This window comes from Leopardus geoffroyi, chromosome B4, assembly GCF_018350155.1.
Source record: "Leopardus geoffroyi isolate Oge1 chromosome B4, O.geoffroyi_Oge1_pat1.0, whole genome shotgun sequence".
NCBI lineage: Eukaryota > Metazoa > Chordata > Mammalia > Carnivora > Felidae > Leopardus > Leopardus geoffroyi.
The window spans coordinates 412403-438443 of NC_059341.1; the positions used below are offsets into that span (position 1 = coordinate 412403).

At 43.2% G+C, this 26041-nt stretch overlaps 1 protein-coding gene across 10 annotated transcripts in view; it reads right to left on the reverse strand.

The window, feature by feature from the left end:
• Positions 1 to 26041, reverse strand: part of DIP2C (disco interacting protein 2 homolog C) — a 410897-nt gene that overhangs the window by 146257 nt on the left and 238599 nt on the right. For all 10 annotated transcript variants that reach the window (XM_045462611.1, XM_045462610.1, XM_045462607.1 and 7 more), the window contains 2 exons: positions 17090 to 17215; positions 6548 to 6757 (listed from right to left, as the gene is read on the reverse strand). In XM_045462611.1, the coding sequence (XP_045318567.1) occupies positions 6548 to 6757; positions 17090 to 17215 (336 nt within the window). The remainder of the gene's footprint in view (positions 1 to 6547; positions 6758 to 17089; positions 17216 to 26041) is intronic.

A 26041-nucleotide genomic window follows, 5' to 3' on the forward strand; every position in this document is an offset into this window, starting at 1 on the left:
AAGGGAGGAGAGAGAAAGACTAGTGGGAGGGAGAGAGGAGGTGGGGGAGCGAGAAAAGAGGGAGGGAGGAGAGAGAGGGAGGGAGAGGAGGGGGGCATGGAGGGAGGCTGGTCTTCTGGCTGAACCTGGAAACTCCCTGCCTCCTGACCTAGCTCCTTCCAGCTTTCGAGGTCCAGACCCCTGGGTCCTTCTTGGACGCCGAGGTTACTCCACCTGCCCGCGTCCTCGGCACTTGGCCGAGGCTGAAGAAAGACTTCAAAGAATGGATGAACACAACCTGAAGTAAATTAAGGACTCCTGGCAACCCGAGCGAAAATGCCTCTGGTTCTAACACCGGCGGATATGTTAATTCTGACTGGATGCCTGGGGATCCCCAGGGTAAATGGTGATAGAGCCCACTTTTTAAACCATATTAACTATTTTTCGGTCCCCAGACAGCTTCTAAGTGAAGAGAGGAACGGCAGAAAGCCTGGTTTTTGCATGTAGAAGGCAACGTGCTTCAGGGCCACTGACCGACACAGATGATACACTACGGGCTTCCACTCGTGGATAATGCCCCCCCCCCCGGAGTCCACCCCAACCTGACAACGTTACTGTGGAGAAGGGAGCAGTGGGGATCCCTGCTCCATGGCCCTGAGACCGCTCTGTCCACCCCGCCACTCCGGCCTGGGCGCTTTCCAGGCGGTTCCTCGATGAAACGGTGGTGGGGAGCCACATAGGACCTTCCCAGAGAGAAGGGGCTGGCCCTCACGAGTCAGAACATCAGCTTCCCGCTTGGGTCCATCCTCCAGGCACAAGCGACTGGGAAAGAGGACTCCCCGCGGTCTCACCTGCGGAGTCTGCCGACCGGCTCCTGCTGCTGGTGACCCACTCCTGCCTTCCAGTTGGTAGGCACGACATCCACAGACCGGACCCGGACGTGGCTGCAGGACAGCCTGGCGGTTTATACGCCAGCACCTCTCCGGCCACAGTTCCGAGTCGGGGCCGACCTAGGACCACCTCCCTCCCACACGATGCTACGTGATTCCGCGAAGGCGTGAGAGCCACTGTCGGGTCTCCGGAAGCGCACGCTAACATCAGAACAGGAGCCTTCGTCTTCACACAGGAGCCTCTGGGTTTTTCCGTGCGCACTTTCAAGTCCGCGATGAGAGGCGAGAGTTGTCAGGAAGCCTGCACAGACCTCGGGCCCTGCGGGGGTGTGATGGGGACACCGAAGTCTTCATTCTTCACGCAAAGTCTAACTGGGCTTTTGTCTGGGAAAGAGCTCTCCTCTGTTGTAACAAGCAGGGCCGCGCCCGAACGGAGACACCACAGGAGACAGGGAACCAGCACCATGAGCAGGCACCCCCACACCCCACAGGTCTGTGTCTGGTCCTGCTGACCACTGACCAGCTGGGTGCCCTGCAGTCTCACGTCAACTGTCCTGAGCCTCAGTCTCCCGACTGCAGAACAAGGGGGCCACCACCCCTCACCGGGCTGCAGGAACTCAGTGACAGGGCACCCTGACTCCCTGCTGCAGGCTTCCCTCCACCTTTTCCTCCCTTAGGTGGGAACCTGCCTCTTCGAAGCCCCGAGAAAGAACCTGTGAAACTCATGTGCATAAAGCCGTAAATAATTGTTACTACTTTCAGAGTTAAATGTTTTTAAATGCTGCAAAAAACCAGAAAAGGTGCATCTCTCCCGTGTGCACCGAGTGACCGTGCAGGCCAGGGAGGTATTCCTGCTGAACGGCCCACACAGTGCATGAAGGGTTAGGACACTTTGGGATCCAAAAATCTTTACTTTCATTCTAAGTATAAAATCCAAATAAGCAAAATTTTGAGAGGTGGAGGTCCCAGGTGCACTTCTGCAAAGAGACAGGAGCAGACCTGTGTCCTAGTAACACTGAAGGAGCAACACACTCAGAACAGCATGGAGGGAAAGGACACGAGGGCACAGGGGCCGTCACGGTCCAGACGGAGGGTGAGGGGCCAGGAGCAGTCACGAGAGAAGAAGGTGTGCAACACGTGGCAGCCAAACACCCAGAACGTGGACACACGTGGTTCGTGGGAACGAGGAGCCGAGGATGCTAATGCCTGGAGCGTGCTCCTCGAGGGACCAACTCTTTGGCAGCGTGGCCTTGGGGTCCAGGGGCCAGTGGGCCGTGTCGGGAGGCACTTGGAAACGGGGGCCGTGAAGGATTTCTTGGTGGGAGATGCAGATCTGAGCATCAGTGAAAAGTAGGTGGCCTTGAAGACCACAAGTCACGTGTGAGTGCATGATGTCAGCGAGAATGTGGAGACACAGGGGCAGGACAGGAGCCACCTGGGGGGAGGGTAGGGACAGGAGGCCATGAGTGCCAGTGACACCCCCAGCTGGGTGGGAAAGAACCGACCTCCTGGGACCCAGCATCAGAGCAGAGGATGAGCCTTCGAAGAGCGAGCACCTCTGTCCAGAAAAGGAAACAGGAAGACACAGCAGAGACACGAGACATCTGCTGGAAAGGTGTCCGTGGTTACAGAATGTTCCCCAAGGAGATGGAAACACATGGGCGGGGGTGCCTGGGTGGCGCAGTCGGTTAAGCGTCCGACTTCAGCCAGGTCACGATCTCGCGGTCCGGGAGTTCGAGCCCCGCGTCGGGCTCTGGGCTGATGGCTCGGAGCCTGGAGCCTGTTTCCGATTCTGTGTCTCCCTCTCTCTCTGCCCCTCCCCCGTTCATGCTCTGTCTCTCTCTGTCCCAAAAATAAATAAACGTTGAAAAAAAAAAAAAATTAAAAAAAAAGAAACACATGGGCGGTGACGTTAGCTCCACGCCCCTGCTATTTCTGCAGGTATCAGCTTTATTTACTGTCACCTAAACGTGACACAGGGGTGAGAAGCCTGACAAGAGAGGAGGGTCCTTCTCACAAGCCGGGATTGTCAGCCCCAAATCACCAAAGGAGCCCCCCAAAACCTATAATGGATACCAGAGTCTCCACTCTGCCAGACTTATCTGACACACGGTCCGGGTTCTCCTTCTGGCCGCCTCAGAAGCATGGCTTACAGTGCTCTGAACAGGACGTGTCAAGATTATTATCATAGGACAGCCTGCCACCCGTTTTTATAAATAAAGTTTTATTGCCACGCTGACATGCCCTCATGTTTCCAGATGCCTTGGTACTAGAGAGCAGAGAGGAGAAGTATCAGAGCACACTGCTGGGCCCATAAAGCCTCAGTCATTTACTCTCTGGCCCCGTGAAGGAAAAGCTTGCTGAGCCAGCCGTGTAGTCTAGCTGTGGGAGACGGAGCAGGGGGACCCCAGCTCAAGCAAGCGAGCTTTGCCAACATCACCATCCTTGACAGGTATTTGATGTTTTAAGACTAAGTGTCTGAAAAGTATCAATGCAGAGGTTATGAGAGAATTCAGTACTTCAGATGATTATACACAAATGCGTGAGGGTAAGTTGTCAAGCGCTCAGAATAAATCCCCTAGGAAAGAGGTGTCTACAAACACACAGCAGCCACACTCCGGGCTAATCATGCAACAAGTGTGTGCGAGTGGGAGCGCCCTCTGATCTCCACCTTCTTAGCAGGATCAGATGCAGGAAACCTGATGAGAACCAGCTTGCTTACGCAGTACACAGCAAACACAGTGTTCACGTCGACGAATCCTAAAACACTCTGGAAACGGCAACTACTTCTGTGAACCTCTGGCTAATGACAACATACCCAGCATACGCTAATGGAACCCCAGTGATGATGCCTCCGCTGTGTCAGTCAGCAAAGGGTGACACAGACCTCACCACCACGGTACCCGTGGCCACAAAATGGGAGGCAAGAGCTCAAGCCAAAGTCTATTTGCTGAACGTACAAATTTTATTATAAATGTACAACTACATTATCTATGCTGCTTTGTTCTTACTTCTTCGTCTAGAAACGTACCAATAGTTTCTGCCCCAATTTTCCACTTCCGCGTAGTAACTAATTCATTTTCCTCTCACGCTTTTTGTGAACAAGCCTCCTGGAGTTTAAAAGCGTTCCGCTAATTTTCCTACTGAGTGACGCTCCTCGACTTTCGATACTGATACAGTACTTGAGGGGTGTTAATCCTGCCTGTTCCCGTTGTCTCAAGCATGTGACATGCACAGAGTTCTGAATGAATACCGCCTAGTAATGATCCAAAACATTCTGGTACTCACTGGAGCGAGGGCCCTGGCCTGACGAGCGGGGAGCGGCGTCCCCCGGGGCCCTCGGCGTTGCATCCTGGAGGCCTCCATCCTAGCGACGGCACACCACGCGAGAACCCACAGGAAGCAGAGCCGCAGGGAGGAAAACTTCCCGGAGGGGGCTTTACACCATACACGGAGCTGGCCTGACTCGGGGGGTACACGTGTGGGGTCCCCATGTACCCGGTCAGGGTGAAAACCCGTGGGATTTTGCTTCACCAAGGTAGAACAGCCCACTGTGCGGCAGACCCTTGTTGGCCTCTGTTGTCTGTAACCACCAGGCTTTCCTCCCCCAGTCAGGGAGCAGCAGGGCCTGTCCCCCCAGCAAGTATCTCACCGAGCGGGATGAGGGGTACAGTGCTGGTGGGCTTACTCTGTGAACACACACACAGTCTCATGTGCATGTGCACACACATCTACATATACACACTCACAACACACACATGTGCATTCTCTTGCGCACACCCTCCCTCACACGCACAGGCTCTCATACATACTTCCACACGTACGTACACACACTCGTATCCACATGCACATGCATGTATACACTCCCAACACACTCATGCACATTCTTACATTCTGCCCTCACACACACACACACACACGCACGGTCACACCCTCACACTCTAGACTTCTCAGAGTCTCAACGAGAGGGTAAATGCCGCCAGTTCTAGGACTTTCCACGTTGTCTGCTTCGCCATGGAGCTGTAGGTCTCTTCCTCGTTTTATTCTGTGTTGCCACTGCTTTCTTTCAAATTTTTCACACGGACAGAAAATTTCCAGGTACCCTAGGAACTGATCTTTGCGCCAAATTAGAGGGGCCTGTGACGTCACACACCCAACAGCTATTTTTAGGTTCTGCTGAGACATGAAGCACAGGAGTCATGCAGCCTCTTACAGTCTGGATAAATCTAACCCTGCAACCGGACCTTCCTCCAGGACGTCACAGGTCACGTCACAAAGGGACAGCCAGATGCGGGGACATTCTGTGCTGTGTGTCTCACGGTAAAATTCTGAGGCTTCTTTACGAGTGAGGCGAATCACACCGTGCACACTCCCCCAGGTCGGGGTGAGCAGCACAGGTGGACAGCCTTCCGCCCACACCCACACGGGAGCCACGCGACACGCACAGACCCTCTCTCAGGTCCTGCAGCACACACGACGAAACCTCCTCTCTTCCACGGGCACACGTCTCTGTGTCATTTTTAGCTTCCTCTGATCCCAAACGGACTTCTTGGTGCTCACAAAACTGTGTCACTGTCACCCAGGGATAGAAAAGTGAACTCTAATACGACCACTTGGCACTGGACTGTTACTTTACAAAAAGGCAGAATTTTCCTATTTTTTTGTACTCACAACGGCTCTGACAGGAACAAAGGAAAGAAATCATTATCCTTTTTTTCCCCACTAAACAACTAGAGCAGGAAAAGGGGCTTCTGAAGCTGTCAGCAGCCATTCATGTGGCAACAGAGGCCAGAGCCAGCTCTCCTGACCGGCTGCCTGAGCATCTACAGTGGAATCAAGGGCGCACTGCTGACACTGTTACCGAGTTAACTCTGACTTCATTCAGAGCGCGTGCCCTTGGGGCAAAGTCCTAAGAAACTGGTTTGAGTTTCTCTGAACTCTGCCAAGTAGCTAATAATCTAGAAATAAAAGCTTGTGCGTCTGAGATGTCTGTCGAGTACTGAATTCACTACCTTTGCCTGTTTCCTCAACTTGGGCTTTCTGCAGACGCGAGGTTTGCTGTGGCGAGGAGGGCATGGTGTGGACGAGCACCGTGAGGAGTGTGTGTCCGGTGAGCGAGGTGGGCCCTGCCCACGTTGCTATTTTAATGGGGACCTTCCCGAGCTATCGCGGAACCACATTCAAAGCACGTAGTTCACTCTGTGAAAGGTTTTTATTGGGAGTTTAAAAATCTTAATCCACAACTAAAACCGGGTGAGAACAGATCTGGATGCCGTACTCCTCCCGTCCACACTGGATAAGGCCTCATTTCGCGGCACATACCTCCTGTGTCTACGATTCAGACAGCACTGTGGCCCATCCGACGCCCTCTCTTTTCTGCTAGTAATTCTTACCCTCCTCTCACACTATTTTCAAACATCTCAAGCAACGCTTGAGAACGTTTCCTTTACGAGCATGAAGCCCGACATCCTCGCTGTCAGGGACACTGGGGGCAGTGAAAAGCCAACTTCACAAAACAGAAAAACGAAAGCAGCAAAGCAGCCGAAGGGTTGGAGCCAGGCTCTGTGCCGTCCCTCGAACGGATTCCGCGGCCGAGATGCACAGATGAATCCATAGACACCAAGACCACGGCTACTAGATGGCCACCGGCTTCGGGACGACCACAGCGAGGCACTCACCTATGTGCGTCTGGGCCATGACGTCGGCCAGTCTGTGGGCGGCGCCGCTCCCCCCGCTTTGGGTGGAGGAGGAAGAGGTCGTGGATGTGGTGGAGCCGTGGATGGCCTGGCTGATCCAGTGCTCCATGTTGATGCTGCCCTGGCTGGAGGTGGGGGTCCCCTGGGAGTCTCCCTGCACCGAGCCTTCGTCTTCCGAGCCAGAAGAGGTATCTGCGAGAGACAGATCTGCTGTGCATCACGGCAAAGAGACAAACACCAGGGCAAACACCACCAACACACACTAACCGCCGATGCTTGGTGCTTTCGACAGATCTCCGAGAACGAATTCTTTTTCGGTATAATGATTTTTTCATCAAAAACACCTTAAATAAATGTGCTACAAAAAGGGTTTTTTTTGTTTTGTTTTGTTTTTTTGACATTACAATCTTGGGCAGAGACACACTCACCTGTTTTCTTCACTCAGTTTGCGAAGAAGCCAACTGTTTCTAGGCATGCTTACAGCAAGCGAGAAGGATGGGGGCGGCATTTTCTGAGGCATTGAACTTCCATGTGTTTCAAAGTGTGACTGTAGCCCTTGTTTAGACCTGAGGTACTTCTCTGGGCTGTATTGTTATGTTTATTTATTTTTGACAGAGAGAGAGAGAAAGCATGAGCTGAAGAGAGGCAGAGAGAGAGGGGGACAGAGGATCCAAAGCAGGCCCGTGCTGACATCAGCAAGCCTGACACGGGGGCTGGAACTTACACATCGCGAGATCATAAGCTCAGCCGAGATCAAGAGTCAGACGCTCAACCGACTGAGCCAACAAGGTGCCCTGAGCTGTATTTTTAAATTTTGTGTGAGTAAAGATAACCACGTCCCTCCCCAAAGAGTAAGTTGTCAGCAAGGACAGTGGTGTAGAAGTTAGAATGACTCCCATCTCTTTCCCACCAAGGCTTTGCTTCCTCCTCTAGTGACGATAGTATGTCAGCACGTTTCATGAGTAAACTAAACGTATTTGCTTTAACGCTCATTTCTGTTAAATTTTTTCACTATTCACTTGATTTATTTTCCTCTCTGAATACTGTGCAACTTGGATTGAGATCAAACACATCACTTTTTTTCATTAAAAGTGACAGAACTATTTTTATGTAACATGACTTCCCTAGCAGCTGTGACGTTTTCAAGAATGAAATACTGGTATACTTGTTATTTAAATCCTCATGTAAGAGCTTCTGGGTCCTACCACGGGTGAGGTACACCAGGAGGAAGTAGAGACTGGAGCAGCTCGAGAACATCTAAGGAGAACAAGGGAAATGACAATGTGTCTTAAATCAAGACACGGACTTTTGTTTTTTCCAACACAACAGTATTTGTGAAGGACATTTACATTCATATTTTATTATCATTGTGATATGGCCAAGCTCTCTGGAAAATTTTTGGAAGTTTGTTAGGAATTTGTTAGAAAAGCAGCAGTATCAGTAGAAGACCAACAAATTCTCTCCCTCTGCTCTGCTTTGTGAAATAGTGGGATTATAATTTAAAGAAAATTTACACATTTTTTTGTATTCAGGCTTAAGGCTTCTTTCGCTTTTGTGTTTGTGGTAAAATACAACATAAACTTTACCACTGTAACCATTTTTAAGTATAAATTCGGTGATACCAAATACACTTATAATCTGTGCAACTGTAGCCACCATTTCAGTATTTCTCTTCGTCTTGCAAATCTGAAACTCTGTCCCCGTTAAACAATGACCCTCCATCCTCCCTTCCCCGAAGGCCCTGGGAACCACCATTTTGCTTTCTCCTTACACAACTGGGGCCACTTTAAGTACCTCACACAAGTGTTTTCATACAGTATTTGTCTTTGTGTGTGGCTCATTTCATTCTGCGTAACGTCCTCAAGGCTCGTCCATATTGTGGCACACTGCACAACTTCTTTCCTAAGGGTGAATGATCACCTATTTCACGTATGTAGCACATTTTGCTTACGCATCCATCTGTGGACAGACGAGGGGTTGCTTCCATGTCTTAGCTATTTTGAATAATGCTATGAATAGGAGTGTACAAATATCTCTTTAAGATGTTTCAATTCCTTTGGGTACAGACCCAAAAGTAGAATTGCTCGGTCATGTAGCAGTTTTTAAGTCACTGCCATACTTTTCGCCATAGAGGTGTTCCCACCAATAGTGCACAAAGGTTCGAATTTCTCCCCATCCTCACCAACCACTTGTAATTTTCTGGTTTTTGACAGTAGCCATTCCAGTGGGTGTGAGGTCGTATCTCATTGTAGTTTTGATTTGTGTTTCCCTAATGACCACTGATGCTGGGCATTTTTTGATGCTGTTATTGGCCATCTGTATCTCATCTGGAAAAACGTTCAAGCCCTCAGACTTACGATTTTTGAGAAACGCACATACCCCTACATCCATCCAAATATTATTATCCTCCCAAAAAGTATTCTTACACTTCTTTACTGACAATCTTTCATTCCCACCCCACCCTTTCACAAGAAAACTACAGAAAAATATCCCTCATGATACAGACACAAAAATCCTCAAAACATATTAGCTAACAGAATCGAGCAAAATATAAAATGGGTAGTACACATTAGGACCAAGTGGTGACATTCAAAAGTCAACGTTATGCATATTAGTAGGATAAAGGGACAAAAACCCTAAGTTAACTTTCAAAGTCACAGAAAAAGCATTTCACAAAATCTAAAACTAACTTATGATAAAACCTTTCAACAAAGCAGGAATACAAAGAAATTTCCTCGACCTGACACAGGGCATCTGTGAAAACTCATAGCTAACACTGTATTTAATGTTAAAAGATTAAACGTGCAGCTCCTAAAATCAAGACTAAGGTAAGGATGCCCCCTCTTACCACTTCTATTCAACATTATTTGCAAACCTCCAGCCAGTGAAATAAAGCAAAAAGAATAACTTCAAGGCATCCAGATTGGAAAGGAAACATTAAAACTGTCTTTAGTCAATTTAATATGATCTTTTATGTAAAAAGTCCCAAGGAACACACTAAATTCGTCAATTAATAAATTTAGCAAGGTCACAGAATACAAGATAAAGATACAAAATATCTTTATATAGATACTAGACACAATTAATGGAAGACAAAACATAGTTTGAAAATTGTGAATCTGATACAGGATTTGTATTCAGATTATATGAAGAACTGTTAACTAGTGAGGAGACAACTCATATAAAAAATGGGAGAGTGTGAACACTTAACCAATGAAGATATACAAACAGCAAATAAGCCCATTAAGAAAATGCAAATTAAAACCACAATGAGATAACATTTCATATCTACCAGAATGGCTACAATAAAAAATACAGACAATATAAACGTCTGTAAGGATGTTGAGAAACAAATCCTCCCACATTGCTAGTGAGAATGTAAAATGGCAGTACCCATATAGAAACAATTTGGCAGTTTCCTGAAAGTTAAGCATAAAATAACTATAGGATTCGTTAATAAATGATATATGTTGATGCAAACATATGTACATAAATGTGGAGAGCAGTATTATTCATAATAGCCAAAAGCTGGAAACAAGCTCAATATCTACCGACTGGTCATGGGTAAACAAAACGTGGTATACCAATCTAACAGGATACAATTCAACAAGAAGGAATGAACTGATGCATGCTACAACATGGAAGATGCTCAAAATATTATGCTAAAGAAGATGCAAAAGAACATATTTTATTTACAAAATTTCCAGAATATTTACAGAGGCATAGAAATCAGATCAGAGGCCCCTATGGCTGAATGTTATAAGGGGAATTAACTGCAAATGGGCACAAGGAAACTTGTGGAGTGGTGGAAATGTTCTAAAACTAGATTATGGCAATGACAGCATTATCTATGTATTTATTAAAAATCACTGAGTCACACACTTATGATAGGTTAATTTTGTGGAATGCAAATTACACCTCAAGAAATGTATTAAAGATGAATGTGTGTTCCACAGTAGTTGAGTATAATATTCTGTGAACAGCAACTGCATCAAGCTGGATGACCGTGTTGTTTTGACCAATTATTAAGAAAGGTATTTTTTAAATCTCTAGTTATTATTCTTGACTTTTCTATTCCCCCTCACTATTCCAGCTTCTGCTTTATAAATTATACTGCTCTTTTATGTATGCAAGTATTCATTATTACATCTTACTGATAAATTGTTCACTTTCCATTATGTAAGGTCCCACTTTATATCTTGTATTACTATGTCTTGCCATCTACTTTGATATTAAGAAAGACTTGTATGCTTTATATTTAATGTTTCCACTGTATAGTTTTTCAACCTTGTATTTTTAACTATCTTCATGTTTGACTTAAATGTGTCCTGGCTGGATCAGTGGGTAGAGCATGTGACTCTTGATCTCAGGGTTGTGAGTTCGAGCCCCATGTTAGGGGTGGAATTTACTTTATTTTTTTTTTAATTTTTTTTTCAACGTTTTTATTTATTTTTGGGACAGAGAGAGACAGAGCATGAATGGGGGAGGGGCAGAGAGAGAGGGAGACACAGAATCGGAAACAGGCTCCAGGCTCTGAGCCATCAGCCCAGAGCCCGACGCGGGGCTCGAACTCACGGACCACGAGATCGTGACCTGGCTGAAGTCGGACGCTTAACCGACTGTGCCACCCAGGCACCCCAAGGGTGGAGTTTACTTTAAAAAATACAGCTGTATCTTTTATAGAAGACATATAGATGTATCTTCTTTTTTTATCCAGTCTGACAATCCCAATCTTTTAATTGGGTGTTTGGTCCATTTATAATTATCATAATCAATGATATAAATGTGCTAAAATCTAGCATTTTGCTATTTTTCATTCATTCCACCTATTTTTTATATCTGTTGATTTTTCCTACGTTCTTTAACCACATTTTTTAAGTTTCATTTTATGTCTTCTATTAAATCTTACTTGTACTTTTTTTTTTTTTTTTTTTTAGTGGTTGATGTAAGGCTAGCAGGTATGCATCCTTAATGGGTCTATATGGGGTCAATATTCTGTTTATTCTTCAAATCTGACACTATAAACTTTCTCTTTCACCTCTACTCCGAATACACCTGACACTACACATTTTCTACTGTTCACATTCTACCTACTTCACAAAAGTAATAGCCACACAACAGTATAATTCCACTCACCCCTCCTTATTGTTTTAAAGCAAATTACAATAGGAAAACATAGTATTCTGTTTGCCCAATTATTTACTATTTCCAGTGTTTTTTCCTTTTTACCGATTACATTTTTTCATCTAACATCATTTCCCATCAGCCTAAATGACATCCGTTAGCATGTTTGCAGCGCAGTCCTGGCACTATATTCTCTCACTTTTCATGTCTCATTATGTCTTCATTCCATCCTTGTTTATTAAGGATATTTTCTCTGAATATGAGTTTTGTTTTTTCCCTTTAGGACTTTAAATATGTCTTTATACTGTCTTCCAGTCTCTATAGTGTCTTTATGTAGGTCATTCATCATTCATATGACATGCTCTTGTATGTAGTATAGGTTTTCCTCCAATTACTTTCAAGATTTCCTCTTAATCATGGGATTTCAGCACTTTGACCATTGTGAACTGAGGTATGATTTTTTTTTTTAACTTATCCTGCTTTGGGTTCACTGAACTTCTGGGATCTATAAGGTGGATTTTATAGCAGTCTGAGAAGTTCTCAACTATTGTTTCTTCAAATATTTTTTCTGCCCTCTCCTCTTTTCCTTCTTGGGTTCCAAATAAGTGGGTAACATTGTACCATAATACTTGAGGTTCTTCTGTTAACTTTAATTATGTCTCCCCGCTCTTCAGTTTGGTTAATTTCTCTTCATGTCTCTCCAGGTTTACCTTCATCTTCCTCCTTCTCCAATCTGATGTTAAGCCAATCCAGTGAAGTCTCACTTTAGTGAGAACTTTACTGTTCTAGAGTCTCCATTAATTTAAAAAAAAGTATTTTTCCCTTTCTCTACTCAGCTCACGTATTGAGACAATATTTTCCTTCAGTACTTTAACATATTTTAATTTGATTCCCTGAATGTTTGTCATCAGATTTGAAAACTCCATCTTCCACTATATCAAACATCTAAAACCAGAGCTCTCCAACAGAAATAGGAGTCTCATAACATAGTTTTAAACTTTCTAGTAGCCACGTTAAAAAATAGACACAATTAACTTTTTAAATGTATTTTTATTTATCACTAAATATTCCAAATATTGTTGCTTTAATAAATAATAAATGTGAAAATTAAATACCTTCCAGTGATTTTTTCATATTAGCTCTTCAAAATCTGGCATGAATTTCACACTTACAGCAAATACAACGGACACCACCCACAGATGATTAATGGTTACCAAGAGCACAATGAGGCCATCTTATGTTCATTTTATGTTGACTTCTTTTTCTGTGGCCACAGATCACATTTCCTGTATCTCTTCATATCTAGTGACCGTTTACCGAGCAGTACACATTGTGGATGGTATGTGGAGGAGACTCTGGATTCTATAATCTTCCTCTAAAGCCTTGTGATTCTCATTTTAGCAAGCAGTCGGACGTTGAGCAGACATGGAGTGATTCTTTGCTAGTGTGGATCTTCAGAAAGCTCCAATCCTGTCATCTGCCTGAACTCAGATCTCTGCCTCCTCAACTTAGCAGAACTACTGGCCTTGCCCAGATCTCAATCACTGGGCCATGGTCTAAAAACTTCTCCAGGCAGCAAACTGTGAACTGTGGGGCTCACCTCACAAGTTTTCCTGCTCTCAGGTTAGTCTCTCACTGCTGGATGTCGTGGCTTAAAAACAGCTGCCCCATTCATTTGGGGCAGTTTTATAGTTATTTACAGTGCATGGGTTAGTCCAGTACAGGTTATTTCATTATGAATAGAAACAGAATTGCTGGCAAATTCTTATTATATTTTTAAATGTGAAAACTAAAGGAAAGCTTCACCTGTAAAAGACTGTCAGTGTAACAGTGATACTGGTTGGTTACACTGGTCAGTGACCAGTCATTTCACAGAGAAAATACGTATTTCAGGAATATGCTCTGAAGATCAGAGGACATGAGATGAGTTTTAACTCATCAGTGTTAAAGCAACAAAGGAAAAAAGAATGAGAGAAAATAGAGCTCAGCCCCAAGGTTTTGTTCAAGCAAGTATGGTTATAAACAGGTAGAGTACTGCTACACACAAAACAGGTTGTAAATAAAAATTTTATGATGATGGAGCTGGCATTTGATTGTATGAAACTATCCCATGTGATATTATCACCAGGACCTTTGAATGACAGTTTACAAAATGTATTACATGGTATACAAGCAAGGGCTAACTAAATGGAAATATTTCACCAAAATTATACTCCCAGTAACGTTCTTTTATATTTCGTAAAGATATACGTACAATGTTTGATCTCCTAAAGTTTTGTCTTTCATCATGTACAATAAAATAACATTTCTGAGGATGGGTTCAATGTGTGAAAAGGCACATACATAATCACATTGTTTCTTGCATTTTAAACTCAACATTTCTCATAAAAAACGTAGCTCAGAAAAATGTCAATCTCTTTGAATGCTGTCTAGTTCCAAACATCTAGTTAAAATATTTTAAGTGGGTTTGTTATCCTTGTAAGTGCATTCTGTTACAAAAACACATACAAAATAAAACTTTTCACCACATTAGCAGAACAGAGAGTCCAGAAATGAACCCCTGTTTATATGGTCAACTAATCTATGACAAAGGGGGCAAGAATATGCAATGGAGAAAAGACAGTCTTTTTTTTCTGTTTATTTTTGAGAGAGACAGAGAGAGACAGGGACGGACGGATGCACACAGAGTGCAAGCAAGGGAGGGGCAGAGAGAGATAAGGAGACACAGAATCTGAAGCAGGCTCCAGGCGCTGAACTGTCAGCACAGAGCCTAACGCAGGGCTCGAATTTGTGAACTGCGAGATCATGACCTGAGCTGAAGTCGGATGCTTAACTGACTGAGCCACCCAGGCGCCCTAAAAAGACAGTCTCTTTAACAAATGGTGTTGGGAAAACTGGACAACAGGTAAAAGAGTGAAACTAGACCACTTTCTTATACCACACAAAAATGAACTCACAATGGATTACAGATCTAGATGTTTAGATGTGACATCTAAAACCATTAAACTCCTGTAAAAAACAGCCAGTAGACTCCTAGACATAGGTCTTAGCAATATTTTTTGGACATGTCTCCTCACACAAGGGAAACAAAAGCAAAAATAAGGAATTAAGACTATACAACTGACAAGCTTTGCACAGCGAAAGAAAGCTTTGCACAGAAAAAGCAACCTACTGAATGGGAGAAGATATTTGTAAATCATGTATCTGATAAGGGGTTAATATGCAAATAAATATATAAAGAACTCATAAAACTCAAGACCAAAAAATAATAATCCAAACTATCTGAGTAAAAATGGGCAGAGGACCTCAAAAGACATTTTCCAGAGAAGACAAAGACGGCCAACACATGAAAAGATGCTCATCACCACTTGCCATCAGGGAAACGCAAATCAAAATCAGGTATCCCATCACATCTGTCGTAATGGCTAGTATCAAAAAGACAATAAATCACAAATGTTGGCGAGGATGTGGAGAAAGAGGAAGCCTCTTTCACTCTTGGTGGGAAAGCAAACTGGTGCAGCCACTGTGGAAAACAGTATGGAGGTTCCTCAAAAAACGGAACTATCATATGATGCAGCAATTCTGCTTCTGAGTATTTATCAGAGGAAAATGAAAATACTAACTCAAAAAGAGATGTGCACCCCTGTGTCTTTTGTTGCATTATTTACAATAAGCAAGATATGGAAGCAACTTAAGTGTCCAGCATATGATGAATGAGGATGTGCTATCCGTACAATGGAATATTAGTCATATAAAAGAATGAAATCTTGCCATTTGCAACAACATGGGTGTGCCTAGAAGGCATTATACTCAGTGGAATGTCGGAGAAAGACAAAATACTGTAAGATTTCACTCGTATATGGAATCTAAAAACCGCAACAAATGAACAAAAACCAGAAACAGACTCAAATATGGAGAACTGGTGGTTCCAGAGGGGAGGTGGGTTGGGGGATAGGCAGAATAGGTAAAGAGGATTAGAAGTTCCAAACTTCCAGGAGCACCTGGGTGGCTCAGTCGGTTAAGCGTCCAACTTCAGCTCAGCTCAGGATCTCCCAGTTCGTAAGTTTGAGCCCCGCATCAGGCTCTGTGCTGACGGCTCGGAGCCTGGAGCCCATCTCAGATTCTGTGTCTTTCTCTCTCTCTCTGCCCCTCCTCTGCTCACATTCTGTCTGTCTGTCTCTCTCTCTCAAAAATAAACATTAAAAAAAAGAAGTTACAAACTTCCAGTTATGAAATAGAGTCACGGAAACAGAAGGTGCAGCATGGGGAATACAGTGAATAACGCTGCACTAACTTCCTATGGCGACACGGTGACCACACATCACAGGGAGCACTGAGTAATGTGCATAAATGCTGAATCACTATGTTGTACACATCTCTGAGCTGAAGTATGTGTTTCTACTACTCTCACTGCTTGCAAACACTCAGCACTCAACTTCAAAACACTCTAAACAACGTTGTACACATCGATTTGTTCTTACTGTGCAAGGTAACTTGGGTCTGCAGGAAGGGAGAGTGGCAACAAGGACATGAATAACGTTGGAACCCAACACACAGAAAAAACATGTAATTTAGGCTCAATACTTCATGTTTTCTAATAGATACCTGTGCCATTTAACCTTGCTCTTTACTTTGGTTTTGAAGATCATAAAACACAGACTGTAATTATTTGGGTAAAGAACAGAACTTAGGTAGTTATATAAAGTTCCAGATAAATAAAAGCATAAATATGAATGGGATATTACCTTCAACCATTTAAGATCGAGGTCAGCAGGCCTGTGGATCAAACTGGCCCTCTGCCTGCCTTTATAAATAAAGTTTTATTGGCAAACAGCCACAGCCACTCACTGACATGTTGCCTGTTTTCACACCACCACAGCAGAATAAGCAGCTGTGACAGACACTGCATTGTCCAGAAACCAAAATACTACCTGCACTTTACATACTCCAAACTGAGGTAACAGGATACATTTTTCAATTCATTTGGTTTCTTAATATAACCTTATGACATATTTATGTGTTAAGAGTTTGAGAATATATATACATCTATCCAAGCAGAAGAGAAGTCCAAATTCAGTTATAACTATGGAGGCACAAACTCTTCTCTTTTGCTACATGAAGAATTAAGTAAAATTTCCTAAGACTAAAAGTCTGCATCATTTACGAGTCTCAATGAAAAGGTTAAAATCCTATTTGTATAGACATACCTAGTAACATGAATTTTCCCTCCGAGTTTAACATAGAGCGTATACACCATTTCTGGACTTCCACTTCCGAAAATCTGAATTACAGCACCATTACTTGGAAAGCTACAAGGACCGGGACTGCTGAAGCTAGCAGCGAATTAATCCCCAGGCTCGCCTGTCACTTTGGGAAGCAGACAGCGGGCCTGCTTCTCACCTGGAGGTGTGTAGGCGTCCATCGAGGTCTGCACAACCAAGGACCTGCGTTTGGAAGGCATAGGCACTGCCATCTTCCTTTCTTTGTGTTTAGCCAGCGCTGCCTGCACAGCTTCTGTGTGGACATCTAAAACAAAAAGAGAGCTCAATCACTCCATTGTTCAGAGACATCCTGAAGGCCCCAGGCTTTTTTTTTTTTTTTTCCTTTCTGTCTGGTCCTGTGAAATAGTTTACCCTACAGAAACTGTTACAAACAGATGTGTGGGGAAGGAATGAAAAGAAGGATAAACCTGCTGGTTTGAAAGCTGCGGTGAAATGACATTCAAATTCATTCGGGCTTTTAATTATTCATTTTATTACCCTAGAATCTATATAAATAATCACACACTGGCTGCAGAGTGCTGTGTGACTTTTCTTAGGTGAGTGGGTCTTGATCTTTCTCTATTTCTTCAGAAAGAAATTTCTGAAGAATACATTTTTCAAGCCTCGTAATGCATTCCGATGTTCTGCTAAAGGAGGCACGTACTCTTCACAGGCTGTGGCAATGATTTTCACTAACACTTACCAAGCACTCAGGGCCAGTCACTGGGTTTGGCCTTTTGAGTGTATTAAAACCAACTGCAGGGGGCGCCTGGGTGGCTCAGCCGGTTAAGCGTCCAACTTCGGCTCAGGTCATGATCTCTCGGTGCGTGAGTTCGAGCCCCGCATCGGGCTCTGTGCCGACAGCTCAGAGCCTGGAGCCTGTTTCAGATTCTGTGTCTTCCTCTCTCTCTGACCCTCCCCCGTTCATGCTCTGTCTCTGTCTCAAAAATTAAAAAATAAACGTTTAAAAAAAAAAAAACCAACTGCAGCCACCCCACAGAATTTACTGAATGCCTACTTTGTAAGCGCCTCAGGGCTGGGTACAGTGGAGAACAAGGTGGACGAGGTACTGTATCTCACGCAGCTTACTTGCTAACAGGTAAGGGACACACAAAAGACAATCGCATAGGGCAGGAATTAAAACAGAATAAACATACGACCTACTTAACAATGAGGCCAGGGAAGAGTTCAGTCAATGTTACGTGTGAGCAGTAAGAATAAACAGCCATCTGGGGCGCCTGGGTGGCTCAGTCGGTTAAGCGGCCGACTTCGGCTCAGGTCATGATCTCGCGGTCTGTGAGTTCGAGCCCCGCGTCGGGCTCTGTGCTGACAGCTCAGAGCCTGGAGCCTGTTTCAGATTCTGTGTCTCCCTCTCTCTGACCTTCCCCCATTTCATGCTCTCTCTCTGTCTCAAAGGTAAATAAACGTTAAAAAAAAATTAAAAAAAAAAAAAAAAGAATAAACAGCCATTCTGGCAAGATGAGGATCTCCAGGACACAGAGAAAACCCAGCTCCCAGGTACGGAAGCTGACGGAGCAGGTGCCAGCAGAGAGAACAGAACCATGCGGAGGGATGCACCTGGCTCCCACTTTCAGTGCGACAGGAGCACTGGGGATTTTCAAGAGGGGATGACATGATCTGACTCCGTGTCAGGGGGTCGTCTGGCTGCCGTGAAGGCGGCCACAGGAGAACAAGTGGGAGCAGGGAACCAACCAGAAGGCAGTGGGTGGTCAGGCACCAGATGGCTCTACGCAACCTTCCACACAATCCCACAAAGGAGGGACTCGGAGTATTTTGCAAACGAGTAAGCAGAGGTATGAAGCTCTCCCAGTTATTCAAGCGCGAGTGGCAACGCTAGGTGTGAACCCAGGTGTGAACAACTCTGGTGCCCACACCCTTCACCATCAACCACACCACACTACACTCTAGCTGTTCCTATGAAAACTCTGAGATTAGCATTTTAGAAGAGGCCACCTAGCCACTCCCACGGGCCAACTGCAGCCTGCGTCTCTCCTTATACAAAGTGTGAAAAGACGCTGTGAAAAGAAAAATCTATGAAGCAGAGGTAAGTATTCATTTACAGGTGTGGGGGAGAAAATATAAAATACACATGCAGTGAAATGTTCAGATCTTTACACTGATAAAGTTCAATGCATGGAAATGTATCTACAGAACCACTACCCCAATCAAGACACAGGACATATCTATCAACCCAAAGTACTTACGTGTGTCCTTCCAATCAAACCCCACCCTGAATAAACAGCTACTGTTCAATATTTTGACTAGCTTTCCTTGGTTCTTGACCTTAATATAAATAGAATCACACTGATTTTATATAACCATATATAGACTCTGCTATAGTGCTATATGGGTCAGCACTTCATAGGTTTTTACTGATGAGAACTGTTACAACATATCAAGGTATCATCATCTGCATTTCTCCAGTTGATGGTTATTTATGTTATGTGGCCAAAAACACTAAAATTCACCCTCCCAACAATCCAGGTAGTCAGGACAACATTGTCAACCACAGGCACATGGTTGTGCAACAGATTCTCAAAGCTCCCCATCCCACAAGATTGAAACTCTACAACCCCACCTCCCTCTCTCTCAGCTTCTGGCAACCACCATCCTACTTTCTATTTCTCTGAGTTCGACTAGCCTAGATACCTCACGTAAGTATAACTGTGCAGAATTTGTCGTCTTGTGATTGGCCCATTTCTCTTAACATAACGTCCTCAAGGTCCATCTATGTTGTGGCATTTATCAGAATTTCCTTCCTTTTTACAGCTGAACAATGTTCTACTACATGGATACAACATATATTCTTTATTGATTCATCCACCATTAAATACTGAAGTTTTGACTACCTCTTGGCTGTTGTGAATATGCTACTATAAACACTTGTGTATAAACATCTGTTTGAGTCCCTGCTTTCATTTCTTTCAGATAAACACCCAGAATTGGGATTGCTCAGACTTCCAGGGAAGGTGGGGACGTAGGAGGGTCCTACCCTCACCTTGTCCCATGAACACGTCTAGATAACAGGCACATCATTGCAACTAACCCAGAAAAAAACCCTAAGACTGACAGAACAAGCTCTCCACAGTTAATGGTAGACAGGAAACCAAAGTGAAAACAGAAGGAAGGGCAGAGACCCTTCCAGAACCAAACTAACCTGTGAGACTAACCACAAACAGGAAGGAGAACATGAGTGTAGAGAAGGGAGAGGAAAAGACCCCACACCAGCCACCCCGACACGGGGGACCGTGCACTGGGAAGATGAGACCCCGAGACATTGGCTTTGAAAACCAATGGGGCTTAACTTTGTGAGTGTTTACAATCAGTGGGACTTAACTCAGGGTACTTTAAAACTCAGCTGGCTTACTTCTGGGAGAGCCTGAGGGCAACAAGAAACTGAGTCTCTGCCCTGGAAGAGACAGCAAAACACACAACCCCAGAGATGAAGCATAAAACAGCAGTATGAAAAACTCCTGAGGTACACAGGAAGGATATTTATTTACTAATTTCAGAAACCCACAGGATGGGCAGGGGTCTTTAGGAGACTTGTCTAAGAACAAAACAACTGGCGGGCACCATTTCTCTCCCCGCCCCCCAGCCTAGTTACCTGGATACCTACAGGAACCAGCACCTACAGTGGCCACCTAGCTCCGCTAACAGTACACCTGACCCCCACATTTTCTTTCGGCCTCACTCCACCCAACCTGCCCCACTCAGCAGGCATCCCTCGAAGTGGCTCCAGTTCCCATTCTGCAACCAGACCAGCACATCTAGCTAACACCCAAGGTGCTGCCACCCTTGAATCCACCTCATCCAACTTGCCCACTGAACAGGAGTCCATCCAAAGCAGTGCCTGCCTCACCTCATTTTGCAAGCAACCCCACAGTGACCAGCACCACGCCAAAGTGACTCCTGCCCCAGGAGAGGGGAAGATCCCCACACACACCAGTCCAACCACAGCCCCAGCAGTGGGCTGGGGGCAGACATCAGGTCTGACTGCTAGCCCCACCCACCAGCAAAAAGCTCACAGGGGGGCAGCAAAAAAAAAAAAAAAAAAAAAAAAAAAAAGAGAGCCCTGGAGTTCAGAGTCACTGCAACCCCAACAGTCAGAGTGGGGGCAGACTGCAGGCCTCATCTCCAAGAAAAGCCCCTTAGGGGCCAGCACAAGAGAGTACCCTGCAGTAAGGTGTGACTGAAGCCCAGCACACAGGCTAAGAGGAAGCATCTAGTCTGACCCAAGGCAGCCAAGACTGGCCTCTGATAGCACAGGAACCAAACCCTGCCCACAATAGGCAGAGAGAGCCATTGTGGGCAATTGGAAGGCAAACATGGCTCAACCACAACAGCATGGCACATGCAACACACACAGGTGACACCCTGAAGTACCAGGTTCTGGTCAACAGGGGACATCGTACAGGACATTGAACAGGGAGGCACAATAACTCTTCATAAGACCCCTACTTTCAACATTAGGAGTCATAGCTGACTCTCCTAACAAAAGAAAACAGACACAGAGAGTGAGACAAAGTGAGACAGAGGAATATGCCCTGATGAAAAAACATGAGAAATTCGCAGCAAAACAGCTCAATGAAACAGAGGTAAGCAATATACCTGATAAAGAATTCAAAGTAATGGTCATAAAGACACTAGATTTGAAAAGGAGTGGAAGATTCAGCAAGACCCTCAACAAAGAGATAGAAAATATAAAAGTGAACCAATCGAGATGAGAACTTAATAACTGATATTAAAAATACATGAGAGGGAATAAACAGTAGACTGGAAGAAGCAGAATGGATCAGTGACCTGCAGGACAGAGTAATGGAAGCAGCCACGCTGAATAGCAAAAGAAAAAGAACAATAAAAATTGAGAACAGATTAAGGGAACTCAGTGACACCATCAAGCATACTAATATTCACATTATAGGGATCCCAGAAGGCAAAGAGAGAGAAAAGGGGGCTAAATATTTACTTGAAGAAATAATAGTTGAAAACTTCCTAAATCTGGAGAAAGAAACAGAAATCCAGATCCAGGAGGCACAGAAAGTCCCCAGCAAAACTAACCTGAAGAATTCACATCAAGACACAGAGATTAAAATGACAAAAAATGGTGATAGAGATTTTTTAAAGCAACATGAGAAAACAGTTACATTCTAGGAAACCTCTTGAGGCTATCAGCGGATTTTTCAGCAGAAACTTTGCAGGCCAGAAGGGAGTGGCAGGATATAGTCAATGCGCTTAAAGAAAAAAAAAAAAACACCTGCAACCAACAATACTCTACCCAGCAAGGCTACCATTCAGAACAGGAGAGAGAAAAAGTTGCCCAAATAACAGGCAAAGAAGTTCATCACCACGACACTACCTTTACAAGAAATACTAAAGGGAATTCTTTGAGTGGAAATTAAGATCATAACCAGGAATAAGAAAATTAGGGAAGAAAAAAATTTCATAAGTACATACCAACACAAGTACATTAATTTCTTATAAAACCAATATGGAAGTAAAGGCATAAAAGCAGTAAAATCAATTGTATCTATAAATATTAGTCAATGGATTCACAAGAGTATGTGAAGTATGACACCATATACGTAAAACCTGGGGGGAGGCAGTAAAAATTCAGTGCTTTTCAAAGGGTTCAAACTTAAGCAACCATCAACTTAATATAGACTGCTGTATGCACAGGATATTATATATAAACCTAATGGTAGCCAAAAATCAAAAACTGGTAATATATATGCAAAAAATAAAGACAAAGGAATCCAAGCATATCAATAGAGGAAACCACCAAACAACAAGCCAGGAGGGAACAGGAAAAAGGAACAGAGAAGAACTACAAAAACAACCATAAAACAATAACAAAATAACAATGAGTAGACAACTGTCAATAACTGCTTTGAATGTAAATGGACTAAATGCTTCAATCAAAACAATTGGTGAAAGGGGCACCTGGGTGGCTCAGTCGGTTGAGGTTTGATTTCGGCTCAGGTCATGATCTCTCGATTTGTGAGTTTGAGCCCCCGCATCGGGTTCTCTGCTGTCAGTGCAGAGCCTGGAGCCTGCTTCTCATTCTGTGTCTCCCTCTCTCTCTGCCCCTTCCCCGTTTGTGCTTTGTCTCTCTTCCTTTTTCAAAACTAAACACACATTAAAAAAAAAAAACAGGGGCGCCTGGGTGGCGCAGTTGGTTAAGCGTCCGACTTCAGCCAGGTCGCGATCTCGCGGTCCGTGAGTTCGAGCCCCGCGTCAGGCTCTGGGCTGATGGCTCGGAGCCTGGAGCCTGTTTCCGATTCTGTGTCTCCCTCTCTCTCTGCCCCTCCCCCGTTCATGCTCTGTCTCTCTCTGTCCCAAAAATAAATAAAAAAATGTTGAAAAAAAAAATTAAAAAAAAAAAAACAAAAACAAAAACAGTGGGTGATGGAATGGATAAGAAAATAAGACCCATCTATATGTTGTTGCCTGTAATAGATTCACTTCAGACCTAAAGACACATACAGATGGAAAGTGAAGGGTGGAAGAACATTTATCACTCAAATGGAAGTAAAAAGAAAGCTGAGGTGGCAATACCTTGACAAAAGAGACTTTAAAACAGGCTATAACAAGAGACAAAGAAGGACACTACATAATCATCAAGACAACAACCCACAGAAAGATGTGACAATGGGACGATTGGGTGGCTCAGTCGGTTAAGCGTCGGACTTCAGCTCAGGTCACGATCTCGCGGTCCATGAGTTCGAGCCCCGCGTCGGGCTCTGGGCTGATGGCTCAGAGCCTGGAGCCTGCTTCCGATTCTGTGTCTCCCTCTCTCTCTGCCCCTCCCCTGTTCATGCTCTGTCTGTTCTATGTCTGTCTCAAAAATAAATAAACATTAAAAAAAAATTTTAAAAAAAGATGTGACAGTTGTAAATATTAATGCACCCACCATAGAAGTACCCAAATACATAAAGTAGCTATTAACAAACATAAATGAAAAAAATTAAAGTAATACAATGATAGTAGGGGGCTTTAACACCCAACTCACCTCAATGAGTAAATCATCCAAACAGAAAATCAACAAGGAAACAGTGGCTTTAAATGATATAATGGACCAGATGGACTTAACAGCTATATCCAGAGCATTCCATCCCAAAACAGCAGAATACACATTCTTTGCAAGTGCACATGGAACACTCTCCAGAACAGATCACTATTAGGCTGCAAAACAAGTCTCAAGAAATTCAAAAAGACTGAAGTCGTATCATACATCTTTTCTGACCACAGTGGTATGAAACTAGAAATCGACAAGACAAAATCTGGAAAGGACACAAACAAACTGATGTCAAAAAACATGCTACTAAACAGTGAATAGGTCAACCAAGAAACCAAAGAAGAAGTCAAAAAATACATGGAGAAAAATGAAAATGAAAACACAATGGTCCAAATTCTTTGGAATGAAGCAAAAGCTGTTCTAAGAGGGAAGATTATAACAATACAGGCCTATGTAAAGAAATGAGAAATATCTCAAACAATCTAACGTTAAACCTAAGGAAGCCAGAAAAAGAAGAACTAAGCATAAAAGCCAGTAAAAGGAAGGAAATAATAAATATTGGAGAAGAAATAAATGAAATCAAGACCAAAACAACAGAACAGATGGATGAAATGAGGAGCTGGTTCTTTGAAAGGATCAAAAAATTGATAAATCTTTAGCCAGAATTATCAAAAAGGGAGAGGACTAAAAAATAAAATCAGTAATGAAAGAAGAAATACCAAAGAAACACAAAGAATTATAAAAGACTATTATAAAAAAATTATACATCAACAAATTGGATAACCTAGAATGGGTAAATTCCTATAAACATACAATCTCCCAAAACTCAATCAGGAAGAAATAAAAAACTTGAACAGACTAGTTACTAGCAATAAAATTGATCAGTAATCAAAAATCTCCCAATAGACCAAAGTCCAGAACCAGATGGCTCCAAAGGTGAATTCTAACATTTAAAGAAGAGTTAATACTTATTCTGCTCAAACTATTCCCAAAAATGGGAGAGGAAGGAAAGCTTCCAAACCCATGCTATGAAGCCAGCATTACCCCAATACCAAAAACAATATATGCTACAAAAAAGGAAAACTATAGGCCAGTATCTCTGATGGACACAGATGCAAAAATCCTCAACAAAACATTAGCAAACTGAACCAAACGATACATTTAAAAAATCATTCACCATGATCAAGTGGAATTTATTTCCAGGATGCCAGGGTAGTTCAATATTCGCAAAATCAATGTGATACATCACATCAACAAGAGAAAGGATAAAAACCATATGGTCATTTCAACAGATGTAGAAAAGCATTTGATAAACTACAACATCCATTCACAATACAATCCCTCAACAATGAGGGTTTAGAGGGAACATACCTCAACAAATAAAGGTTATGTATAAATATATAAAAGTTACAAATACGTACTTGTATATATGTGTGTATATGTATATATATATATGTATGTATGTATATATATACATACACACATATAATAAATTATATATATTTAATAAATATATACATTTAAATATATATTTAAATATATAAATAAAATATATAAATATACAAACATATATATAAATATATAAACATATAAATATAAATACATATATGTGTGTGTGTGTTACCTTCCTTTTAGTGTCTATAGGGACTGTAACATACATTTACTCATTTGTAATACTGGTTATAGTTATTTTTTCTTCCTTGATCTTGCTAGAAACAATCTTCTCTTTCTTTCCTATTGCATTGTTTTCTACTATTATTATTTCCTTCTTTCTACTTACTTTGGCTTAATTTTCTTTTCAATTTCTAGCCCCTTAAAGTGGAAATTTCGACCACTGACTGATTTTGACCTTTCTTTTTTCTGACATAAGCACTTAAAGCTGTGTATTTCCCTCTATACATTGCCTTAGTTCCTTTCTACAAATTTTGATATTTTGTATTTTAAGAACCTTTTAATTACAACCTGTTTCCTTCTCTTTAAAGTAAACCCCTTATTCACAATATACAGTTGAGTTTTCACTTTCTCAAATTCACTTTGATAATCACTGACTTT